Here is a 25917-nt window from a genome sequence, read left to right on the forward strand (position 1 = left end):
TCGTCCTTCGCCATTTCAGGGCAAATTTTTTACAAACAGTATAACACACTAACGGGTGGCCACTAGAAACAGGAATTTCAATACTTCAATACTTTCTTATGAGAACATTAATGCTTTCAAATATTGCCTTTTGTGAACGAATCCTTAGATTTCTCAGAAATTGTCGCCCACACACTCATACTCCAACATGATCAGCTGTTTAAATCATGCCGTCAAAACAAGAAGTACTGCGGCGCGCTTTGTATAATTTTTTAAGTTAGCAAAGATCGTGGTAAAAGTACGCGGTGGACAATTTTAAACGAGAAAATGTTTTCAAAACTGTTAAGGTATTTTTGGTCTACTGAGCGTGACTGAGCCCCATTGTATAAGGTAAAAGACACGGAGGAATCTATACCATTTCGTCGAAAGACATTTCGTCGAATGACATTTAGTCGAATGACATTTGGTTGAAAAGACATTACGTCGAATGGACATTTGGTCGAAAGGACATTTAGTAGAAAAAGTTTTTTTTTAATCCACTAGATACGCAGGACATTTGGTCGAATGACGTTTGGTCGAAAGGACACTACGTCGAAAGAACATTTGGTCGAATTGACCATTAATCGAAATCTGATTTGAGTATGAAAAATCTTCGTACATTTGGTTGAATGACGTTTGGTCGAAAGCAAGTTTTCGAATTAAAAATCTTGGTAAATTTAGTCTAACAATGTTCCGTCGAATGGCTATTTGAAAGAAAAGAACTTGAGTCAATAACAATAAAAAAAAATGCTTTATTCGGGTTTTCTAAAAGTCACATAATTATTGCTCCAATATTGTTCACAGAACTATGGGTCCATAAAAACAATAAATAATACGAAAACGGTGAATATCCAGATTTCCGACTGGATATTGACTTTGGCGAACCCCTCTAACCGACTACGATGAATCTATACCACCTGGTCAAAAGAAATTCAGTCACCATTTCACCAGAAATTCATATGACCATTTGGTCGGAATTAAATTTTCGGCCAATAATAAACGAATTATGGTTGGAAGACCATTTCATTCTGAACTAATTGATGTATAAATATTGAGTGAAAGAAAGAGTTTCAATGAAAAGAATAAGAAAACCATTTTCATTCGACCAAATGTCCTTTCGACGAAATGTCATTTGACCAAATGTCATTAGACTAGTTGTCAATCAACGAAATGTTCCAAAGCCGACTACGATGAAGAAGTAACATTGATATCATTGGTTTTTGAAAATGTGCCGAAAAAAAAAAAGATTGTATTTCACAATCAGTACCTAATATTTGGCTATTTCTGTAGGTTTTCAATTTTGCTATAATACACCAGAGTCTCCAAAAGTGTCTTTAGCTCAGGTGAAAAATCCTCATTGACATCCATATTCGTTTCTTCCGCTCTTCCGCACTTTCGCTGAACTTCCTCACGTCGACTAAATTCCTCTTATCAGGTTATCCATGAATCTTGTAGATTATTTATTCAAATTCAACCAAAAATCTATTGACGAATTATCCATTTAACTAATTACCTATTACCGACTAAACACTTTCAACATTCGACTAAATTTCCATTCGACTAAATGTCCTTTCGACTAAATGTCCATTCGACTAAATGTCCATTTGACTAAATTTCCATTCGACTAAATGTCCATTCGACTAAATGTCCCTTCGACCAAATGTACTTTCGACTAAATGTCATTCGACTAAACGTCATTCGACGAACTGTCCCAAAGCCGACACGGAGAAACTCATCAAAAGGATTAGAAGCATCCAGAAACGGTAGCCGTCCAGTGATCATGTGATACCTGGAGGATTAAGCTACGCCACACTACAGACCATGGACCATATGATATCATGATTAAAATTCTTTTCGACTAAATGTCCCTTCGACCAAAGACGAAAGACATTTCGTCGAATGCCATTTGGTCGAATGACATTTGGTCGAAAGGACATTACGTCGAATGGACATTTGGTCGAAGGGACATTAAGTCGAAAGTGAATGTTTAGTTCATTAGAGACGTAGGACATTTAGTCGAAGGACACTATGTCGAATGGACATTTAGTCGAAATCAGACTTCAGCATGAAGAATCATCGTACATTTGGGCGAATGATGTTTGATCGAAAGAAATTTCTGTGAAAGCAGATCCTCGAATGAAAAATGTTGGTACATTTAGTCGAATGTCGTTCCGTCAATTGGTTATTTGAAAGAAATGAACTTCAGCCAATTATAATTAATGAATAAATGATTGATTGTGGTGTTCCAAAAATAATATAATTATTGCACCAATATTGCTCAAAGAATGATGGGTTCACAAAAAAAATAAGAAAACGGCGAATATTCCCGACAGAATATTGACTTTGCGAACCTCTCTAACCAACTACAATGAATTTGTACCACCTGGTCAGAAGATATTTAGTCGAAAGATGTTTCGTCAAATGACACTTGGTCGGTTACGTTTTTATCTTTTTTTCTTTAAAAGTAAAGTTATGGAATACCAGATTAATGCTGGTAATTTTTTATGAGTTTCATTTGATTCAACTAAAATAAGGGTTATTCATTAAAAATTGATAGAAAAATCTATTAAAAGCTTCAGACCACAGACCAACACAAATGTTATCATTTACATACTTAAAAATATAACGCAGCGGCAGTGGCAGGCGATCCTATAAATATGATTCACGCCAACTTCTTTCATAGTTTTGTTGAAAAATATTAGGAAGCAGCATCGTGCGTACCAGCTCCATTTTTGGTTTTAAATAGTTTAAGGGTTTGTGTTCGCTGAAAGAACTAAAAGTTCAGATCAACCCGAAAATTACAAACAGTTATGTATGATATTTCATTAAAATCGAAGTTTTAAAATTTTGAAGTTTGAGTTTCGATTTTATGTATATTTAATTTACTGACAACCAACCCTACTCACCCTGCAGACATTAGGTCATATGACCATTTGGTCGCAATTAAATTTTCGGCCAATAATTAACAGATTATGGTTGGAAGTGAATTATATACTGAAATAATTATTGTATAAGTAAACATTGAGTGGAAGAAACAATATCTATGAATAGAATAAGTAAACCATTTCCATTCGATAAAATGTCCCTTCGACTACATGCCCTTTTGACGAAATGTCAGTTGTCATTCGACTAAATGCCAATCAACTAAATGTTCCAAAGCCGACTACGATGAAGTATCGGAAAAAAAACATTGATATCATTGATTTTTGAGCTTGTGCCGAAAAATAGAATAGAGGCTATTTTACCATCAGTGCCCAATATTTTGCTATTTTTGTAGGTTTTCAATTTTTCTATAATAATAATCTCCAGATGTTTCTGTTTGCTCAGGTGGAAAATCCCCATTAGTTGAAATTCGCTTTCAACATTCGACTTACTTTCCATTCGGCTAAATGTCCTTACGACTAAATATGCATTCGACCAAATGTCCATTCGACTAAATGTCGATTCGACGAAATGTCCATTCGATTAAATGTCCATTCGACCAAATGTCCATTCGACCAAATGTCCCTTCGACCAAATGTCCTTTCGACTTAATGTCATTCAGCTAATCGTCATTCGACGAAATGTCATTCGACAAACTGTCCCAAAGCCCATTTGGCATAAAGGATCACTGGGAGGAGTGATAAGTAAGACATAAGGAGCTTCTCAATTTTCACAGAGAGAGTGAGAAGTAAGATGTGAGACGTCGCCAATGTGATAAATAGGAGAAAGCAATTGATTGAATTTCTAACTGTATGTAGGAAATGATTTTTTTTCCGTTCATTTCCAATTCTAGCAGCTACTGCTGGAATAGTGAATTTGGGGTTATAAGATAGTAATGGAAACGGTATGGAAGTCCATTTCCAGTTCTAACGATTGCTAGAACATGAGAACTATAGAGAAAAGGACCACGTAGGAGAATTAATTGGACCTGGGATTGAACCCACGACCTCCTGCGCATGAAACAGAAGCAGTATCCATATGACAACGAAGCCCGTTAGAGAAGTAAGGCATGATGATTGAGAAGTGAGATGTCAAATGGCCTATTTGTCCATTTGACCTATTCGGCTAAACTACCGTTTTGGTCGAACGACATCTACGGTCAAATGACATATTCGTGTTTCGGTCTAATGGTTTGTAAGACAAGTGCCATTCGACCAAATGGGTTTCGGCCTAATGAGTTACAGCCAAACAACCCTTCCCCGTATTCAACCATCCATAACATCTTCCAGAAGATCAACTCAACATAGATGGTAAAATAGTTTTGGGATATCCTGGGCCATCCAAACCGTTAATGAGTCCATAATTTGCGATCAATCACCACGATGTCAACTTTTTCCATCATTCTAGCCCAATAACTCCAAGCGCTTTGGTCCTCCACGAGCTTTGTCCAGGTCTCGTGTCCGTAGCGCACTATCAGTCTGATGAGCAATTTGTACATACTCAGTTTGGTACGGCGGCAAACGCCATCCTATTGGATCGTTTTGCGGAGTCAAAAGTACTTCCTATATCTTCTCAGTGAAACGTGCCATAATATCAATGGCGTCGGCGAATTCAAATAGCCGAATGAAATACGTGAAAATCGTAACACTTGTGTCAATTCCTTCCATTCGTTTTGCCCTCCAAATCGATATTGAATAGCAGGCATGAAAGACCATCACCTTGCCGTAACCCTCTGTTTTTCTCAAAAAATCGTTCTCAATTTTCTAAAGAAATTCTTTTGATTTTTTCGGGACCTTTTTGTATGATTGCCAATACAATTAAGGTACACTGCACATTGGTCCAGGGAGGAGACAAAGTGGTAATAAGTTTTTCAAGCCGAAAAGAGATTGAAAAAATGTTTGCGCCTGTGCACTGGGGGAAGTGGAAAAGGAAATATCGATAGTTCGTGTTCAAATTATTGTAAAAGCAATTTAAATGATCTAAATGCATTAAATCATTATGGGCTTTCAAAAACAGTCCATTTTGCAGCAACTGTGCGGTATTTCATACCATTTTAGTCGCTTGAAATTTACAAAAAAATATTTGAAATTTAGGGGTTATTTTTCCACTCACCCTAGTGGAATGGGGTAAGTGGAAAATCCAAGTTATCTTGACCTCAATTGTGATGAGTAGTGATATATGATTAAAATCAAAATGGTAATTGCTCTGAGTATCTTTTGTTGAATAATTTCATTGGATTAAAGGTATAGGTCCTCAAGGAATTCTTGTAATAGCTAGGGGAGGGCTAGTTGTGCCTTCTCAAACACTAAGTGTACGTGAAATCTGTATGTTCGCCCCAAAGATGAACTTTTTTGAACAAATGAACAAATTGCATTCAACGACGAAACTTGTTATGAATATGAATGAATATGTATTATGGAATATATTTACCTATCAGTGCTATTTTGATCTTTCTCATACTTTTTTTTCATGTGTAAAACATGTGAAAGGCATCAATACCGATAGGTGGATTAATCAGGCGTTTTCTCACGTATATTAGTCCAATCACCACTGAAAGCACAATGATAACAAAGAAGGAACATATTAAGATTCATAGCTATCGAAATAAACCATGAAGGGAAGGAAAAATTTGCGTGATCAGAACATTATCCACTTCCCCCGCAGTGTTCGATACCAGGGGTAAGTGTAAAATCTTTAAATTATTTGCTTTCATGGTACAAACCACTACAAATTGAATGTGATTAGTTTAATTGTATTATAATTGTCACCTGTGGTGCGAAACCACTGGAAAAAGAAATAATTTATGCAAGTAAGAATTGATTTTATGAATGCAAAAATTAACTTCTCGCGAAACCTAAATAGACAGCTCCAGCGTAAACTGTGTTAGTGTAAGTATAACACGGATTTTAACATAGTATGAGTGTGAACATAAAGCTTTATTTTTGCACAATGTTATGGTTACCACACCATAATTGTAAAGTTTGTGTACCAGTGTACCTTACTTAACTTGTCGTTTTGTGAACTTTCGAAATTCAGCCGCTTATATTAAAAAAAATATCATAAATACTTCTTGGCAATGTCACCCATAAATAAACGCCTTTATTGAAGGTACTCTGCGGTCCGTTCAAATGATGCCAGTAAAAGCCATACATCTCACAGACGAACCCCACTGTGACGAGCCGGCACTCGACGGGGATGATAGGAGCTTGTGGCAGGAATTCAAGCCGGCTTTGTTGATTGTTATTAGTGCTGCTCCTCACAGAATGCGAGCGGGAGTGTTTGTGCGCGCAAACGAGACAGAACGAAAAACATGGGCTGCCACGTGTATTTCGCATATATTTTAGATTTATAACGTCGGTTGATCGTGTCCGGATCCGCGTGACACAAAACTCCACCCTCTCTGCGAGCCCAGCTTGGGGTGGATGGGGCTTCCTTCGTTGTTCCCTGGATGCTTCACCCGGACTGGAGGGTGAGTTGTTTGTTGTCGCATTCACGGCGAGCGCGCTCCAGTTCCTCCCGTCAGTCTCAGTCAGAACCGTCGACCGTCGAGAGCAGCAGTGTCGGGAGTTTTACACACGGGTTGGTGTTGGCTACTGTTGGTTAAGGAGTGTGTCGGCGGCGATTCGGGTGCGCTATTTCCGGATTGAATTGGATCTGGGGTGAGGGGGAGTCTGTGCGTCTGTAGTGCCTTTGGGGGGCACATTTTTGAAAGCATGACCCAGCTCGAGATGGGATCGGGGCACGGTGGGTCGTGCGCAGTTCTCGGCAGGACCCATGGATCATCTTCGCTGTTGACGGGATGGAGCTGTGCGTGTGCAACAGTTCCTCACCGAAAGCACAGTGAATCAGTCGAGTTTTTGGACTACAATTTATATCCACAGGATTTAAATGGGACTAATGATTGTGATTGGTGAAAGTGTTTTGGAAGATCTCAATTGATAGTGAGCCTTAAAATAACGGTCCTAAGGGAGAATATTTTATTGAATTGACTGCAGCTTTTGGAAGTTTCCTAGTGCTAGCACTTAGAAGTTTCCAAGTGTAGATGTCGAACGTGAAGTGGAGATCAACTTGAAGAATACCTTAATATACGATTGCAAATCTAATGATTGACACTTTTTGGCAATTTCGAATTTATTAAATGGTCTTCATCTTCGGTTCATCCGGAAAAGGGTTATTTACATTCCCTTCGCTTTTTTTCATTAGCAGAAAGTACGCTCATTCAATAAGTGGATTCCCACACAATCGAGTACAGTGATTAGTGGAAAATTACCGCATTGAGTTCGCTGGTGACATTTGACCTTTTGGGAAATAATAAATACGATTATCGGCTTTCAGCGGTTCGAATGCGGCGAAAAGAAACGCAGTGAAGGCTCGTGTCCAGAAGCGTGCCTCATTGCAGGACGAAGACAAAGTGAATTTGAAAACGGTCGCGGTTTCCCTCTTCTACGTCGCTCGACACTAGTAGTGGGAGGACGTTGTTTCGCGTCGGAAAAGTGTGAGTTATCGCGAGTGCATTTTGGAACACCATGCCTGGCATATTGCTACAGGAGCGACGTTTTGCGGAATTTTCACCGGCCGCAGTAACAAACCTTAGGCCCGTAAATCGCTAGATTGTTCCTTGGCGGTGAAAAAAAAACTAGTTCCGTGCGATCCATAAACAAGAGTGGCCCGCCGCGTTAGTGCCATACAACTGCAGCTAGGTGCCATACGAGTTCAGCAGCTGAGAGTGTGGGTGCAATCCGAAGTAGAAAAAGAAGCTTATAAGTGAATTTATAACCCACGGTATAAAACGTACTAAAATGGGTACAGAAACGGTCTGCGGTAGTTACTATAGTGAACAACAAGCCGGCAATAGTCCCGCTATGAACAGTTACTATCAAATGAGCAACGGAGGTAGTGGTGGAGGAGGGGGTGGTGGTAATAACGCTGCCAATGACTGCTCCCATGGATCCAATAACCAACCGGAAGACGAAGCAGTTGGCCAAGGTGTCGCCAATTCAGATGACCAAGGAGAATCGGAGCTTGATCTGCGACATCAGGACCAACAGAGATCCATCCACAATGAACCCCCAAGAAACCCGCCCGTCAATGTATCCAACCCTTGGTCCATTTCCCAACAAATCCAAAATCACATTTCCAACAATCCCAGCAATTCCCATTCGTCGCGCTTGGAACGGTCGAACTCTCTTGCCAGCAATTGGACGTTCCCTTCCTACCAAAGACTCTACAACGAGAACCACTATGGAATAGCTATAGCGGCTGCCGTTCAGCACCAACTTCCAGGAACCTCCCAACCTCAATCGCTACAGAACAATCATTTAACTCACAACTCAAACCCCTCCTCGCAACATCACCAACAGCAGCAGAATCAACAGCATCCTAGTCATCATCAGCAACTGCAGCAGCAGCAGCCACACCAACAACATCCCAATCATCTTATGTCCGGCGGAATTAATGGTGGTGGTGGCGGCGGAATACCGACGACTCATTCTCACCTATCCAAACGTTTCTACTACCAAACACCGACAGGTTAGTGCGTTACGTTAGTTAGCTCTCTCCCCTAAAAATTTTCCGCGATCTCGCAAGTGATCGCAGCGCCATAGTTGGTACAACCCAGCAAAGTGACGACGCGATCCGCGCATCAACACCGATGGCTGTGAGATCATCTGAGCTTTAACCCGATGAGATCGCAAAGTTGTGTGTACTCAACGTTTCTCCCATGGTATTGGTGCAGCAACTAGAGACTTGGCATCACGAGGGCATCCTCGTGCGCTACCGTACTCGACCAATTGCAAACATTCGAAATTATCAAACAGAACCGGCTGAGGACGACACGACAACCAATTGAGCATCTCGCGTCCGCCGGGGAATCGAGTGGGGAAATGCATTTTTGTTCAGACAGACGACGATTGGATGGAGCAAACCCTTTGCGGTTGTACATACCAAGATGGTGATAAAAAACGGCTAGACAGGAATTGCCACAGCTGTTTGTTCGGATGTGGATAGTTCTGACTGATTGCCCGACTGTCGGCAGCCTATTAGCTGTTGACGGGCTATTGCGTTATATTTGCTCATGTGTTATGATAGAAGTGATCCCGGGGGTCACTTTGGAACTCATTTTTGTTGTCAGACAATTCAGTTTGGTGAAGGGGATTTTTTTTAAATTGGGAGATAATTGCGATGGTTTGGTAGTAATCAATAGCCTCTAGCCAAATTAGTGAATATTATGTTTGTTGAGTACTTTACTGCTGTGAATATTTGTCCCATATGAATAGGAAACCCTGCAAAGATGGGACAGATATGTGATTCACGGCAGTTAAGCTAAGTAATATTGTTAATTTTGGAGCGGCTTAACAAATAATTCCAGTAGCTTAAGGGAGTACTAACAAATAAGTCAAAATACGTTTTATATCAGATATTTATTCGCTTTATTGGATCATTGATTATCAGCATAGAAAAATTTTAATGGTGCGTTTACAACTATCTGAATTGGTCACACACACGACGATCTAAGATCTTTAAGGATCTTTGCTTCGATGTAGCAATAAAAACAATCCATGGGAAACATCATGCAAGACATGATTTCATCAAGTCCTAAAAGAAAGCTCAATGGTTTGGAACAATGCTCTTTTTGATTAAGAACATAAAATATTATTTTTTCTCCGGACACCTGAGTTGATACTTTGGATAAAGTACCTATTGATTTTCAGATCAATCAAAAAACGGCAAGAAGTTGTTGCCGTATTGATGAGTTAAGTTAGGCTTTTAAAAGGAAACGACATTCAAGAACAAGACATATTCGTCGAAATTGCTTACACAATTTTAGATTTTGTCAAAAAAGATAAAATCAGACTATCTTTTTCAATATATAACACGTAGTTTAATATATGATAGTATACGTAAGTTCAGGAAAGTTCCGTGTAAATTTAAAAAATATTCTCGTAGAAATTCGGAAGAAAAATATTCCAAAGAATTTTTCGTGAAATTAAAATAAAATTTTGGGTGAAAATTAAAAAGGATTAACAATGGAAATTCAAAACATTTTTAAGTGGAAACATTTTTCAGTGAAAACCCCGTAAAAATTAAAAACAATTCCCGAACGAAATCGAGAAGAATTCTACGGGAAGGGCTTTTTACGGATATTCAAAAGAATTTCCAGCAAAAACGTGATTATACAGCATAAACTTGAAATTTAGTAGAGTTTCAGAAGATCTTCCTTCGGAACATCAAAAGCATTGCCTCGTAGACATTCAGAAAAAAATAGAAGGGTTGTGTAGAAGACACGACCGCTCGACGTACACTACGTAAAACCTCTTAGTGCAATGAGAATCGTAATATTTGTAAATATTAGGCTGTCTACATAACACAATCGCAAATTTCAACCAAACATTATGCGAAGTTTAAAATATCTACGTTACAAACAGATCGTAACCTGTTTTCAGCATAAAATTTTTGGTCAACCACCGCCGACGGCCATCACACATGTAAAGACAACTTATTCGCCTCTGTAGCGTCTATAACCATCCAACGGTAGAAAGTTGAATTTTCTCGATAGATTGGGATAATCGTTTGGTTTTTGATATTAATTGTAAAGATGAGGCAAAACGCCTTCTAGCTGGCAGCTTATAAGGAACAACGCACCACGCGTCTACGAATAAACATTCTAGTATAGACAGTGCGTGGAGACGCGTAGTACATTGTAAGTTGTTTCATCAAAATGTGGAAAATTTCGGTTTTCCCATCATTAGTATCTTTTATTTTTAGGTTTTGTTTTGTTACGGCCATGCCAAATATGGTAGGTGAATATGAGAGAATACCCAAAAGACGTTTTACCTCTAGGGGGCGTTTTGAGGCCTCTTTCCTTATGATTTTCTAATATGAACAACAACGGAGAGCCACCAAAATATCAATCAAAGCAATCGTGGTACTTCGCCATCAGTCAAAGACATACGGACAGGAGTGACAGTTTATCCGCTTGCCTAGCAGCTTGATAGTTTCCACAATTCCCATCAGCATACGAGAAGGATTCTCATCAGAATCCGAGAAGAATTCTCATTCTATCTAAAGAATTCCTTTCAGATTAATCGAAGTATTCCAACCGGAATCCATGGATAATTCATACTGAATTCCTTTTGGTATCGTTGCGTCGAGGGATACTCTTGGAAATATGTGGAGAGTATCCTTCATAATCCATGGAGAATTTCCGGAATATTTCTAAGAGTTGTTTCGGAATCGTTCGTAGATTTGCTTCGGAGTTCCTTGACGATTTGTTTCAAAATACTTCAACGATTTGCTTTGGAATCCCTGAAGGATTCTCTTCGGAATCACTAGAGGCTTCTTTGCGGAATCCCTGGAGGATTTATCCGAAGTCCCTCGACAATTTGCTTCGATCCTTCGACAGATTGCTTCGGAATGCTTTGACGATTTGCTTCTATATCCCTGGAACATTGCCTATGAAATATCTGGAATATTCGCGTTGGAATTCCTGGAGAATTTTCGACGGAATCTATGGAACATTCTTGTCGGAACTCGTGGAACATTCCCGTCAGAATTCTTGGAATATTCCCGTCGAAATTCTTGGAGGATTTCATTCAGAATCTCTAAAAAAATCCTAATTGAAATCCTTGAAACATTTCCGTCGGAGTCTCTGAAATATTCACGTTGGAATTCCTGAAACATTCCCGGCGGACTCCCTGGAGGATTCCCATTGGGGGCCGTCCAGAAACCACGTGGTCATATATGGGGGGAGGGGGGGGGGTTTGGAAAATGACCACGATAAGCCACATGGGGGGAGGGGGGTGTTGCTCTAGAACCACGTGGTTTTTTTTTACACGAAAAATTTTTGGTGAATAACAATAGCGGTGTAAAAATACAAATCATTAAAATTTAATGATTTAATCATTAAACGCAAAGCGCATCTTAGGGCCGATGACCGCGTAGTGTCTTTTCAACTCAGCGTTAAAAAGACGTAGGTGTGCATCGAGAAAAACCGGTAACGCAGCGTCGGTCGCAACGCCGATGCATATCTGCGTTATTTGACCATCTTCCATAAAAAAATAAACGATAAAACAGGTTGCGATTCAGTCTCAATTTCCATTAAAAAAATTCGCCGCAGATGGTTTTTGGCATCACGCCGCCGACCCTTTTGCATCAGCGGACTGTGCTGGCATTCAGAATGAATAATTTTCTCTGAAAAATTTTGTTTCGAAATTTTGCTACAAATTGTTAATGAAAAAAAATCAAAACATCTCCAGTGTAAGTTCCGAACAGTTTTCCCTAAAACTCCGATAAAAATTCCATGTGAATTCTGTCTGAAAATTCAAAACAGTCCCGTGGGAAATACATATAATTTTCGGTGGAAAAACATGTTCTTATTTTCATATTTTTTTTTAACATTCTAATGAATTTCTTCGACAAGTTCTTCCGAATCATCACCAGAAATTCTTCTTCATTTCCAAAAGAAGTTATTCGAACATTTTAAGGAGTGCAATTAAAAATGTTCAGCCTCCAGTTAACCTTGCGAGCAAAGGCGTAGGATTGCCAATCTGGGTGTTTTCGGGTGGGAAACATTCTCGACACCCTAGGTATAGTGTATCCATCGTATGTACTTGCTACACAAGATATATAATTGTGCAACGGCTGACATATTAAAGCATTCAATTTATAACTGAAAAATGTATATTCTAACTAAGTTGAAAAGTAGACCAACTTCCAGTTGGAATGTGGAGCCATAGAAGAAGAAGAAGAAGAGGACATCTACATTTTTCAAGAAAAATTCTTCTGAATTTCCAAGAGATATTAAACAGCCAATTCCCCATGAAACACTTTGATATTTCCGTTGATTTTTTATTTTTGGATATTTTTTTTCAAATTTTCTTATTTTTTTTTCAAAAAAAAAAATAATTTTCCTTTATACTTTTTTATGCTCTTTGTGAATTCTATCACATTTTTTTAAATTTTCCAAGTATTTTTTTTTGTGGCATTATTTGAAATTTCTACAGAAGAGTCAATGGATTATCTACAAGAGAATCTTTGGCTTTTCAAAAAAATAAATCTTGCCCAGGATTTTGAAATTTTTTTTAGAGATTCTGTAGAAAAAAAGTAAGCTGGAATTTTTTTCTAATTTATACTGGAAATTCTTCGAAATTTGATGTTTATTGGAATTTTCATCGTAAATATGTATTTCGGATCCTTCTACGGATTCTTCTAGTTCTTTAAAATTCCTATCGACATTTTTCGGAACTCTTCCACTGAATTTCAGAAAAAATGTCGTTGAAATTCTAAAGATTTTTCCGTGGAGACTCCGAAGAGTTTCTCGTTAATATTCCGAAGGGTTTCCATTGCAACTTCAGAATAATTATTATTGAAAATTCAGAAGATATTGGGATTTAAAATTAATCCAAGCAATAAATGTAGGCAATAATTTAGGCTTAAGAAGCCTAGTTTTTTATGATATTGTCAACATCATAGTCAACATCAAGTTGCACAATGACAATGAGGTTTGTTCGCAAACTTTTTTGTAGGGCCTTATAAGCACTGGGTGTATTCCTCTATGAGTCGTTTATGAAAGGACCAATTACTGAAGCATATTCGAGATGTAGAATAGAAGTTCCTTGGAAATTTATTCGAAAGAACTATCAGAGTGACCGATAAAATATTTTTAGTATGTCATCATTGGCTTCCACGAGTCGATATCAAAATAAAATTTCAATGAAGGATTCGAAATTTTGAGAGATGAGCCAGCTCTGGACTGAAAATCTCTTTAATCAAGAAAAAAATAGGAAATTGCCAATATGAAATCAGGGTATGAGTATTAAATAAATATAAAATTCCATAAATAGTTGAAAAATTTCCACAAAACAATAATAAATTAGCACTTGTAAAAGCAAAAATTGCAATTATGAAATAAGAATTTTCTATACAGAAATCAAAATGTTCCACGAAAAAAATAGAAAATTTTCATGAATAAATCAATATTAGCAATAAACAATTACAAAAATTTTCACAAAATAATAATTTTTTTCCACAATTTTTTTTTTCTACAAAATCTCTATATAATAAAAATGAGTTGAGATTTCCTTCCTTACGATTTAACTCGCGAACGGTTTGACCGATTTGCAAGATTTTCCATTTATTTGTATATACAAAACGTTGGTGACGTTAAATGGGAAATGTAAAAAGTAATTTAAATACAATTTTGGGTCAGCTGTTGAGGAAAACAAAACAAACGCACGGAAATTGATCTAGAGTGCGGTGCTGCAAATAATCCTTTGTGACAATTGCAACACTTGAGCAATGCTAGGTTTCTTTCACATCAATAGAGAGCAATAAAAAATAAGAAAATTAAAAAAATACTAAAAAGCAATTGAATTTATAAAATTTTTCATGAACTTCAAACGCTTTTAAAGAAGGGAATGGAAAATTTCCTTTTGTTTTCAATGCTCTTTATTGATTTCTTCGTGGAAAGGTTTTAATTATTTAATAAAATTTAATAAATTTAATAAAAAATATTTATTTTGTGGAAAATTTTGTAATTATTTATTTCTAATATTGATTTATTCATGGAATGTTTGAAATTTTTCCGTGGAACATTTTGATTTCTTTATGGAAAATTCTTCTTTTATGTTTGCAATTTTTGGTTTTAAAAGTGTTAATTTATTTTTGTTTTGTGAATTGTTATTGTTTATGGAAATTTTGCATTATTTGTAGAAAATTTAATATTTTTATATTGCTCATACCATGATTTCTTTATTGGAAATTTCCTAATTGTTATGGAAATTTTTTAAATTTTTTTAGGCTGAGTAATAAATGAAATCGCATCGGCTCAATGGACCTGCTTGGATGCTTAGCGATGCACGGATACATCGTTCAGGACTTGGTTGATCGGGTCGTTTCAAAACTCCATAATATCATGTCTTAGGACATTTTGTTTCTTGACATGATTTTTGATACTTTCGAGGATATGTACTTCAGAGCAGTTTGGCCTATGACACCCGAAAAAAGTACGACTTTTCAGTTCTTTTTATACTAGTTTTGGCAAGATCAAATGGAAAACCCTAAATATGTACGTTAAATCCATGTAAAAAATCTTCCTGAAAGGGTTAAACATAAATACCAAAATATAACAATAAATTCTAGAATACCAAAAGAAACCCAAAGATATTAAAGACTGTAGATCTAAAATGAAAACTTGCATTTTAAGCCAAAACTGTATAATTCAGGCAAAGGAAATATAAAGGACATTGTGTTACGGTTCTGATTAGAATCATAGAATCTTGGCATAATGAAGAGAGTTTTGAGATTCTGAATAAAACTTGTATACCCTTAGAAAAACCTATTAATATTGGAAGGTAAACTAATTTGATGATTCTGAAAACAATACTGGAATTTCTACAGGAATGCTACTCAAAAGAAACAACAGTAGGAGGTTTTATTTGCATCTCTAAGATTGCATAATAACTTTGTGATTCTCTGATAAACTTTTTGTTGTAAGAGTTCAGTTCAGATTCTTCGCTGAGGTTAATATATCTTAAGAATTTTCAGTACCTCCAGAGCTACGGAAGGTCCCAAATACTCTTAGGAATCTATAGGGATATTCAGTGATGAACTTCATAATTACCTATTTCAGGTTCAGTTTGATTTTGAATCAGTTGAAATTGTCTATCTTCAAAATTGATCGGATTAACCATATGTTTTAGTTAATAGAGTTTTTTTTAATTTTTTGTACTTGAAAAAAACCACGTGGTCAAAGGGGGGGGGAGGGGGGGTCTGCCAAATGACCACGATAGACCACATGGGGGGAGGGGGGGTTGAAAATCTTCAACAATATAACCACGTGGTTTCTGGATGGCCCCTTGACATCCTAGGAAGATTTATTTGAAATCCATGAAACATTCCCGTCGGAATCACTAAAGGATTCTTATCGGAATGTTTGGAGGATTCCGGTCGGAATCACTGGAGGAATGTTGCATTATTTTTTTTTTAGATGGAAAGAATATTCATGAAATATGCAAAAATATCCACTGCCTATCGGTGGCAACCTGACGTCACATATTGTGCTTTAAGTGTGCGGAACAAAATCGAGCGCTACTACACTTGAACGCAATAGTCAAACGCTATTGATTCGTAGCAATCATCGGCTAGTAAACAAACACACTTCGATAATGTGGGCTACAGCAGAAAGCACTAGCTTGAGAAAAGAGAATATTGATGAGTGTGATTGATTTGCAATTGCCTTAGGTGGTTGGACCGTATTTACCACATTACCATTAAAATAACTTAATGAGTAGGTAAAATGTTCGAGAATTTTTGAAGAGCAGCTCAAAATAGAGAAAATAGATGAAGGGGCCAGAGCTGGCATTTCCTCACACACTGTGCACAATGAGGAGATTTTAATACACACCACAGAGAGTGACGCTGATACTCATCGTGTAACAAAGCCAACACGGTGAGTGAGGACGAAGACGAAGAGTGAGAGAATCATGCCGGTGAGAGCTGGGCCAGCACAAAGTTGTGCCACTTAGTGCAATATTCTTGGAAACGATTTCGTTTTCTATGAAGCTCGCTGATTTTTTTTGGAACACAAACATACTAGGCTTGTGAAAATTATTTAACTAACGTCTCAGTTAGAAAGGACGAGGTTTTAATAAAGTCTGGCGCACCATGCCAAATTGTCGAATAAAGATCAAATAAAAAAGATTAAGAAGAAGAAGAAGCTAAAAGATGATACATATTTGGAAAGAATGGCACGGGAAAGCAAACGGTTAAATTTTGAAAACGCTTCTCGAAAATTCTAGAAGCAATTTAGATAAATGCAGTTAGCAGTACGGGGAAGAACAAATATTGTATAAAAACACATAATTTCGATTTTGAATTTTATTCTGTGATATTGCACTGATGTCTAGAATTTGTGAGAAGAGTTTTATAAATTTCGCCGAGTACTTTCCCGTACCATTTTTATCTAATATCTTTCGGCTTCTTCTTCATGCAACCTTCATTCGCCTGGAGACGGAAGGGGAATTAAAACTGTTTATTTTTAGCTTGGCGTAAATTACAAATCTCTTCCAAAACTATTTTACACAGATTGTGCAAAATAAACAGTGTTTTTCAATGAAATTGTGTGAAAACTTTCATACGGCCGTGAACATTATTTTGAAGGTTGTAGACAGCAGGAGAACATGATGCTAACATCAAGAAAAAATTTAGCTCTGAAATGAAATAATGGAACTTTATATAAGTTCAATGTTTTCCGTTTTGTTCCGAATTTAGACCCTTCATATTTACCAAGATTACCTGACGGAAATAGTATTTAGAAATCGTCTCGTCAGTAACTTATTTTAAAGCAGGTGGGACGGAATAATGCTGGTAGTACAATTGCTTCTTAATAGTTTTGCCCACAGACATCCCAAAAGCCAGCAAAAAATATCTTATTACGCATAAATAGAATCAACAGCTACGTTTAACTTTCCTTGACAATGTTTATTTTTATTCTGTTTGATTCACCGTTTTGTCAAACTCATTGAGGAACACGGTGTGTTTATTTCATCATTTATCCTCAACTCTTCGTGTCTGACAAATGCATTCGATGCAGAGTAGAAACACAAAGAGGACTCACTGCGTTGTGGAAGAGAAAGAATGAGCGATAAGCGAAACACACTCTCTGCGGTCTTTTTGAGGAGTGCAAAAGACACGCACATTTCGACTACTCTGAGGAGTATGCCAGCCCAAGGGGCTATATCCCCCTAGGCATCAGGCCTATGCCAATGATAATAGCGTGAGCATAAAGGTTCTATCGCTTTTCTATCGCTCGGCGAATGCGATTCTGTCGCCTGGCATGGCATGGAAGCGTAGATGAACATTTCCTGCAGCGACCTAACGATAGAACCGCGACGATCAGTTGTTACCGTTGTGGCGATGCAATCGCTCAGATCTGGGAGGACCTTTAAACTAATTGTATGTGCGAAATGAAGTGAAAACAAAAAACGAAAAGTAAGACTCTCACTTATCATTCATAAATTCTCACTGCTCACCAGTGGTGGAAATACTCGCCTCACGAGTAAGAAACGAGTTAAATTTTGCCTACCAAAAACTCCGCATACGCGCAAACCAGCTGCCTGATTTTTTCTGATGCTTGCATTGTTTGCGAGTGTGGGCAGAGAAAAGACAAAAAGAATGACAGTATTTTGTTCGCTAGTAAAAATCACGGTCGCGAGTTTTTGTGGTTTCTTCGAATAGAATGATCAAATTTAACTCTAATGAGCATGAGCATCGGCATTATTGATTGTTAGTTCGACTCTCGTTGCTACTAGAGACCGAGTATACCTCTGCATCTCCACGATTGTCTTGAGTTAGTTATAATTGTATCTGGATTCACTTAGTGATCCGATCTATGGGATGGGAAATAAATACTTAATTGAAAATACTATTCTCATGTTTCTACCTATCAAATCGGCGTATAATCTCAAATACGATCATACGCACACTAGTTATTCGATTTCGTGGCCGCACGAAGCAGAACACATTATTTCACGCGATCGCGCGATTGTTCTGCGTTCTGCGTACTCTTCAAAACACGAACACGCACTCTTTATTTATTCATCGACCGCACATAGCACAACTCCGTATTTTGCGATTTTTCTGTATCCTTGTACCCTGTATCCTTCGTTAAGTAAGTACCACATCAACACTTCCTTCCTCGTCCTAGTTACGGTGAAGATGGGCGTCGCCAGGAGTAGTAATCCTCATGCTTTTGTTATTTTTGTTAAAGACTATAATCAAGGACCACTCCACTTCTTGATTTCTGATAGCATTCTTGATAAGGATCTCAAAAGTAAAACATGAGTATCACTAGTTTCCAATCTACGAATTACACCGTAACAATGCCAATGCTAATGCTAATGCTAACGACCATTCAGGCTAAAAGACTTTTTCGGCCAAATGAAGAATAACGTATTTGGTCAAACGACATTTACGATCAAATGGCCTATTCGGCAAAATGGCGTATTCGGCCAGATGGGTTTCGGACTATTGGTTTGATCGGCCAAGTGGCATTCAGCAAAATGATTTTTAACTAAATAAGTTTCGGCCAAACGACCCTCCCCTGTGCCTCCCAGAGCTGACAAACTTATTGCCATTGGAGACTATTCTCCTGTTGGCCTTTAAGGAAGGCCTTTAGAAGAATACTAATGTACCCTAATAGTGATGGCATGAGGTACATGTGTCTAATGATCTTCGCTTTAGTTCACATGTGGTATAATGAGACCCGACTAAGGGTAAATTAACATCGTTTTTATGATAAGAAAATTATTTTGAGCTTTTTAGTGGAATGTCTTCACTTGTCATAAGACGAGTTAATACAATCCCATTGAATTCCACCACTTAATTGTATCTAGACAGATACGTATTTCGACCTCAACAGTAAAGCCGTCTTCAGTGTCTCGTACTTGACTCGACGATCATTATTATTATCATTGTCTTTATTAAAGAGGCTTTCAGTCCTAGGTTGAAGTATCATATTTTTGGCTTAACAGTTAGTTTCATGACTCATATTCTGTTATAAATTGGGTTCCATTAGTAATTAAAATGACAAAAAACGTTGATTGTTGATTTTTTTGTTTAAATGTGTATTTAAAATGATTAGTTATTACTATATTACATATATCAATCGACAGAGCCGTAGCGTGCGGTTATCCAGGTTGACCCCGCCAAGGGCGCCAGCCTTCAGAGGGCGTCAAAATCAATGTTCACTCTATGAAAAAGTAGAAAAGTTCTATTACCTGAGGGCCTGAACTGATCCAAAGGTCTAATAGTAGAAATGTATTGAATGATCTTGAGCAGATAAAACATATTTCTTTATCCACATCACATTGTGATATAAAGAAGCTTTTCAATGTGGTTTTGCACCAATTAGCATCACCGAACTAGAAAGCACCCACTTAAAAAAATCAATTATCGAATGTTCAGTGTTCACTTTTCATCATTAAATATCCAAACTATTGACCAAACTCCGAAGAGGTCAGGAAGTATTGGTATGGGTTTAAATTTATTTGAGTACCATCGGCATTTACATCGAAGGTTTTCGGTGACTCATAAATATTTGCTTTGTTAAAGTTCATTTTTCATAAGACGAGAGTTTGTACTATCCCATTTCATTCCATCACTTGATTGTACCTGGACCATCCAAAGACTCCAGAACTTCAATTTTCTTGATCCTGCGATTCCGGCCGTCAACCAAGTAGTTTTATTTCATGATTCGAAGAGATCCGAAAGCATTTTGGCATGTAGCCGAATTAAACTTTCGTCAGACTCTTCAGGGATAGGTTTCCTTTGACCTGAATTGGTCCGATAGTGATTCCGAACATCAATCTATCCACTTCAGAGTTGGATTTTTGGAAGATTCATTTAATGCATCACGCAAAAATTGGTGGTTTTTGGCGCTATTTGTTTAAAATATCTAAAATAATTTTAAAAGTTTTTCCAACCCCGTTCTTTGCAATATACTTTAGAGACGACCGTAAAGAACTTTAAATGATATTTTAGGACATGTCATGGTTTCTTACCTACATTATTTGCATTAAAACTATCACAATTCAAGAAAAAAATCTCTGCGATTCACATGGACTTTGAAAGATGCTTCAAATAGCATTCAATATTTGAAGAACTTTAAACCATCAAACCTTCTCATCGTACTTCTTTTTGGAAAGATTCAAATAGTTCTCCTCAGCATCAACAACGCAGACTGTCCGATATTCAAACTCAATATCACTAAACGATGGCGCTGGCTTACACTACATAAACAACGTGATGTTACCACCTAGTGGCAGGAATACTAATAAAACAAGGGCAAATGTTCACCAAAATTCTCAGCCTTCAAGCTCCGCGCAACGAGGGCATAACGACATGCTTCAACACGATCAGTACAGAATTATACACAACTGCATGAGTAAGATGAACACCTGTTCTCTGTGCTATGACTATTATATTATATGTAGTCTTTTTGTCGCTCTGGTCGGAATATCCAAGAAGAAGTAGCATGGCTTCATGAATAAGCTCAAAAACTATATCATCTTTTCTAGGAAAATTAATAATCTTCCGTCAACAGCAAGCTCCAGCTTCAGCTATAGCAAGAAACCGTGATTAATCCACCCAGCGGTGTTGGTGCCTATCTCGTGCAAAAGAGAACTAAAATACATGCGCTCTTCAACAGACACCAGTAGTGTCCACATAAAGGAACATCCACTCTATGATACATCTGTCAAAAAAAAAAAACATTTACCTTATCCCTTTAAGGACGACATTTTTTTTACATTGATTGAACGTACAGATTTGGGTTCTTTCGATCGATCCTGCCAAAACTGGTATAGAAAGAACTTAAAAGATGTTGTGAAATTTTTTTTCCGAATTTCCGTAACGATTGAATAACTCGATCATCGAAGTCCGTGTAAGCAGAACAAATCGCAGGTTAACCTCATTGTCATTGTGCATCTTGACTCAAGTAGTGATTGTCGATTCCCGAGAGAATCGGCAAAAAGCTTTTATTCTCTCACCACTTTACATACACTCGTCTTCTACTGTCCTATGCGAATCAACACACGCGCTCTCATTTTGATGAATTTGAGGGGACCCGATTTCAAGCATGTCAATTTCTTCCTATATACTCGGTTGATAGCGGATTCAGCCCGCTCTCGATTCACTCTCTGTTGATCGAAGCAGCCCAGAAATTTGACCAAGTTCAATCGCTGCTCGATAATTTTCAGTGAGCGAGTCCGATTTCACTCATTTGATTGCAATCAGACTTGTTATCTCCCCATATAAATCGAATATACTGACAGCAAAATGTTAGGTGCGTCGCATCGTTTGCAGTACCTACGTGGCGCTGCATGTACTTTAGGGGCAAATCCAGTTATGGATTAGTAGTTCTAAACATCATAGAGCATCACTTGGATTATATTATACAGATATTGGTAACATTTAGTTTGCTTATATACTAAAGTCAGTTGATAGTTACCCCTAAATCAAAGTCTCGTAAAAAACGTGTTAAGGTTCCCACAAACACGAGCGACCGGACAGTAGATGCAGCAAGCCAGCGATAGATTCACGGTGACAGTGACAGTCGCGTCGCGTGTGTTAAGGGGAATTAATGAGTGTATCATAGTGGAGCTCCATGGCATTACAAAAACCGTTTTTAAAAACGTGAAAATATCAAATGTGTTGACAAAATCGAATAATTTCAAACAATTTAACCTACCTATATCTCAGCTCGAAAAAATATTTTTTTCAGCCGCAAGAACTTACGAGTTATAATCGATTTCAGTTCGAACTTGATGGCTTTCGCCAGAACTCATAAAATCGTCGCATTTTGTGATTCTGCAACATTACCCGTTAAATTGATCAACTCTTAGTATGTACAAACACAGCTGATCCCAAGACGATTCGATCAATGAGAAAATCTTGAAAATCGGTCCAACCGGCCTCAAAGGAAATGCAAAATGCTGTGTATATTTTATTAAATATGTAGTAGAGCGAGGTGTTGAATGCTTGCTATTTGTATCGCAAAGAAATTTTGCGCATCAATGAGAGGCACAGAACTCCCTATATGGTACATGTTTTTATTCGAAATTGTTATATTTGAAATTCTAAAATATTGTATTGCAAAGTATCATTTGGTGCATGATGCGCACTTTCTGTCAACGTTAAATTTCGGACACCCATCTTCCAATGAGATTTTTTAAAATTTTCACAAACCACTGAGAAGACTTATTTACACACAGCTGAATCTCTCCGCTTTATGTGATACATTCAGCATGTTTTTATTCTCAAATTGATAAAATGGCTAAAAATCACATTATTTCAGTGTTCGAAATTTAACGTGGACAGGCTTTAACATGATTTGAATTCTTGCTTTACACGATGATCCACAAGCACGATTCGGTTTAGTGTTGGTCCGCCGATTTATCATAGAGAATTCACCAATACGCAACTTGTTTCTTGACATAGAAGTAACACAGAAGGAACCAATTTAAAAAACTTTCAATAAATATTCAATATTATAAATGCGATGAAAAAATACGATTTTGAAAAGTATCACGCCGCATGCTTACTCGCAAGTTTATGCATTAACAATTACATCAAACAACTGAAAACCGAAATTTTAATCCCCGAAATGTGCTTAGCACATACGCTTATGCCTTGATTTGATCAATGTGTCGCCAAATTAATGCTGAATAAGCATCCTTTACACGCCCCCACTTTCATGCATCACTGGATTGGATAAATCTTTATCACTGGATTGGATAAATACCGATGATGAGGATATTGCGAAAGTCTTGATTGATCTAGAAGATATTATGAACTAATACGAAGAACATTTTTAAGTACAATAAAGATCCCGTATTCGCGAAAATTTGGTTTGCATGATGCGTATATGCTTATTGTGGGGTTTGAGTATATTACCATCAGCGTGTGATTATACATTAACACCCTAATGTGTCGATCAGTGCGCAGTAAGCCATGACTCTTCTGGTCAGACCTCCGTGGCGTGCACACGCACCCACGGAGAACTGCTGTCATCGCAATTCGCTCCGGCCATTTGGGGCCACACATTTTGGCGATCCTGCCAGGTTATTTGTTGGATCCTGACGCTGATTTCAAAAGGTGAGTTGAATTCAATTGGTAATGTGCTAATGTGATAAAATAAAAATATGTAATGATTAAAAAACACAAGGCATTGGGTTTGTATTGCTACAAAGCGCGTCTGGAAGAGTAAAATGGATTGTGATTTGGAAAATCACAAAGCGCGTCTGGAAGACCGCTGGAAAATGGATTGTGGTTTGGAAATCACAAAGCGCGTCTGGAAGACCGCTGGAAAATGGATTGTGGTTTGGAAAATCACAAAGCGAGTCTGGAAGACCGCTGGAAAATGGATTGTGGCTTGGAAAATCACAAAGCACGTCTGGAAGACCGCTGGAAAATGGATTGTGGTTTGGAAAATCACAAAGCGCGTCTGGAAGACCGCTGAAAAATGGATTGTGGTTTGGAAAATCACAAAGCGCGTCTGGAAGACCGCTGGAAAATGGATTGTGGTTTGGAAAATCACAAAGCGCGTCTGGAAGACCGCTGGTATGTGGTTTACAATACCACAAGGCGTTTCTAGAAGACTGCCGAGAAAAAAATTGACGATCTAGAAAATCCCAAGGTGGGTCATGGAAGCATTTATTTTGGTTAAAATAAATTTAGTTTGAAATGTATAACTTGGCGACTTTAGTGTACATGAGACTACCAGTTAAGCTAGTTCTACCGAAATCTGAGAGATATGGAGATTTATCGTATGCTACAAAGTTGTTTGGATTCAATTTCATTGTATTTGACAAAATCTTAAAATTTATTGTTCTCCATTCACTACATGGATCCAAATCTAATGGCTGTGATAGATTTGTGGGACAAAATAGGGACAAAATAATGAATCAAGATTCGTCTTTTGCAACCCATCATTTATCAGCCCACGATCTCCCTGGGAGTCACGGCCCACCGTTTGGGAACACATGTTCTAAGCGGTTGTTAGCAAGCTCAACATCGATATGTTGAAGGTCAGCTTGCTGGTTTTACTACATATGAAGCTGATAGATGAATTTAATGGACGGTATAAGATATTTAGATTATTGCTACACTATAAAATGTTTTTGTTAGATCAATTACCAATTTAGTTTAACATTTTAATGATACAACCTATTGACTTGCATTTCGTTGTTCTGCGATTGAAAACCACGATGATCATACAAGTTTATTGTGGAGTTCAGTTTTCAAAGGAATTCATCGGTTTCTCAAAAGCAATATGTTCATCTTCGTCTTGCGCAAATAACTTTAAAAAATCAATGCGTTCTATGCTAGAGGATTTTTTTTTGCCTTTTTTAAATGAGAGAAGAAGGGAAATGTGGGGTTTGAGTATATTACCATCAGCGTGTGATTATACATTAACACCCTAGTGTGTCGATCAGTGCGCAGTAAGCCATGACTCGTCCTCTTCTGGTCAGACCTCCGTGGCGTGCACACGCACCCACGGAGAACTGCTGTCATAACAATTCGCTCCGGCCATTTGGGGCCACACACTTATTGAACCAGATTGGGTGAACATCGACGATGTGGACATTGCAAAAGCTTTGATTGATCTGATAGATACCGTGGGCTGAACTCCAGAAGGTTTTGGAGTAGCTTGATCATCTCGTATTCCTGAAAATTATTCACAGGAATAACATTCCGGATAGCTCTACTTGTCTGAATTTTTAGAACTATCGAAAAATGTGGTTTATGATTCAAACATGCCTGATTTATTTGCATGCTCTCAGAAGCGAAATTTTTCCAAGGTTTCGGATATCTGGGTCTTCAGGGTATATTCAAACTTGATACCTGATATTTTACCTGCAAAGCCACATCCCGGTGAATAATTTTGCTGAAGAAAGTGGGGACCTATCTCTCTTCTGTGATTTTAAACAGCCAATCTAAAACGCTGGGCATATATGACTCGTCCGTCCTGAAAGGGTTAAAAGATGTCTACAAATACCTAGTCTATGGTATAATTCAACAGGATAATCGATGAACCTAAATTTTAAGTATATGGTAAAATAGTCTATACGCTGATAGTCAATATACCCTCAGATAGTGAATACATTTATAATCCGTTTATATTGATTAACATACCCACTATGTATTATCATCTTGTGCCTGTGACAAAAATAAAATAATTGTCTATTTATCTGAAACAGTCCAGCTTCACCTCCACAAGACAATGCGCAAGAAGACAGAAACATAACACAAATGGGTTGCAATAAGCACCCTTCCTGAATAAACAACCCTTACGACAGCTTCCCGTTTATTTTGCGTGCTGTAGCGGTAATCGGATATTGGTATGCATCTTGACGAAGTAAATATAACTACACTCGTAATAATACATTTGATCACAAATGGCCTCTCTGCTAGATAGCT

At 37.7% G+C, this 25917-nt stretch overlaps 1 protein-coding gene across 5 annotated transcripts in view; it reads left to right on the forward strand.

Moving 5' to 3' along the window:
• Positions 1-6472: 6472 nt before the first annotated feature.
• LOC134208942 (hepatic leukemia factor) overlaps positions 6473-25917 on the forward strand; it is a 250100-nt gene continuing 230655 nt past the window's right edge. For all 5 annotated transcript variants that reach the window (XM_062684903.1, XM_062684900.1, XM_062684904.1 and 2 more), the window contains exons 1-2: positions 6473-6519; positions 7144-8469. In XM_062684903.1, the coding sequence (XP_062540887.1) occupies positions 7740-8469 (730 nt within the window). In that variant the 5' untranslated portion in view covers positions 6473-6519; positions 7144-7739. The remainder of the gene's footprint in view (positions 6520-7143; positions 8470-25917) is intronic.

The sequence above is a fragment of the Armigeres subalbatus genome, chromosome 2 (assembly GCF_024139115.2).
Source record: "Armigeres subalbatus isolate Guangzhou_Male chromosome 2, GZ_Asu_2, whole genome shotgun sequence".
Lineage (NCBI taxonomy): Eukaryota > Metazoa > Arthropoda > Insecta > Diptera > Culicidae > Armigeres > Armigeres subalbatus.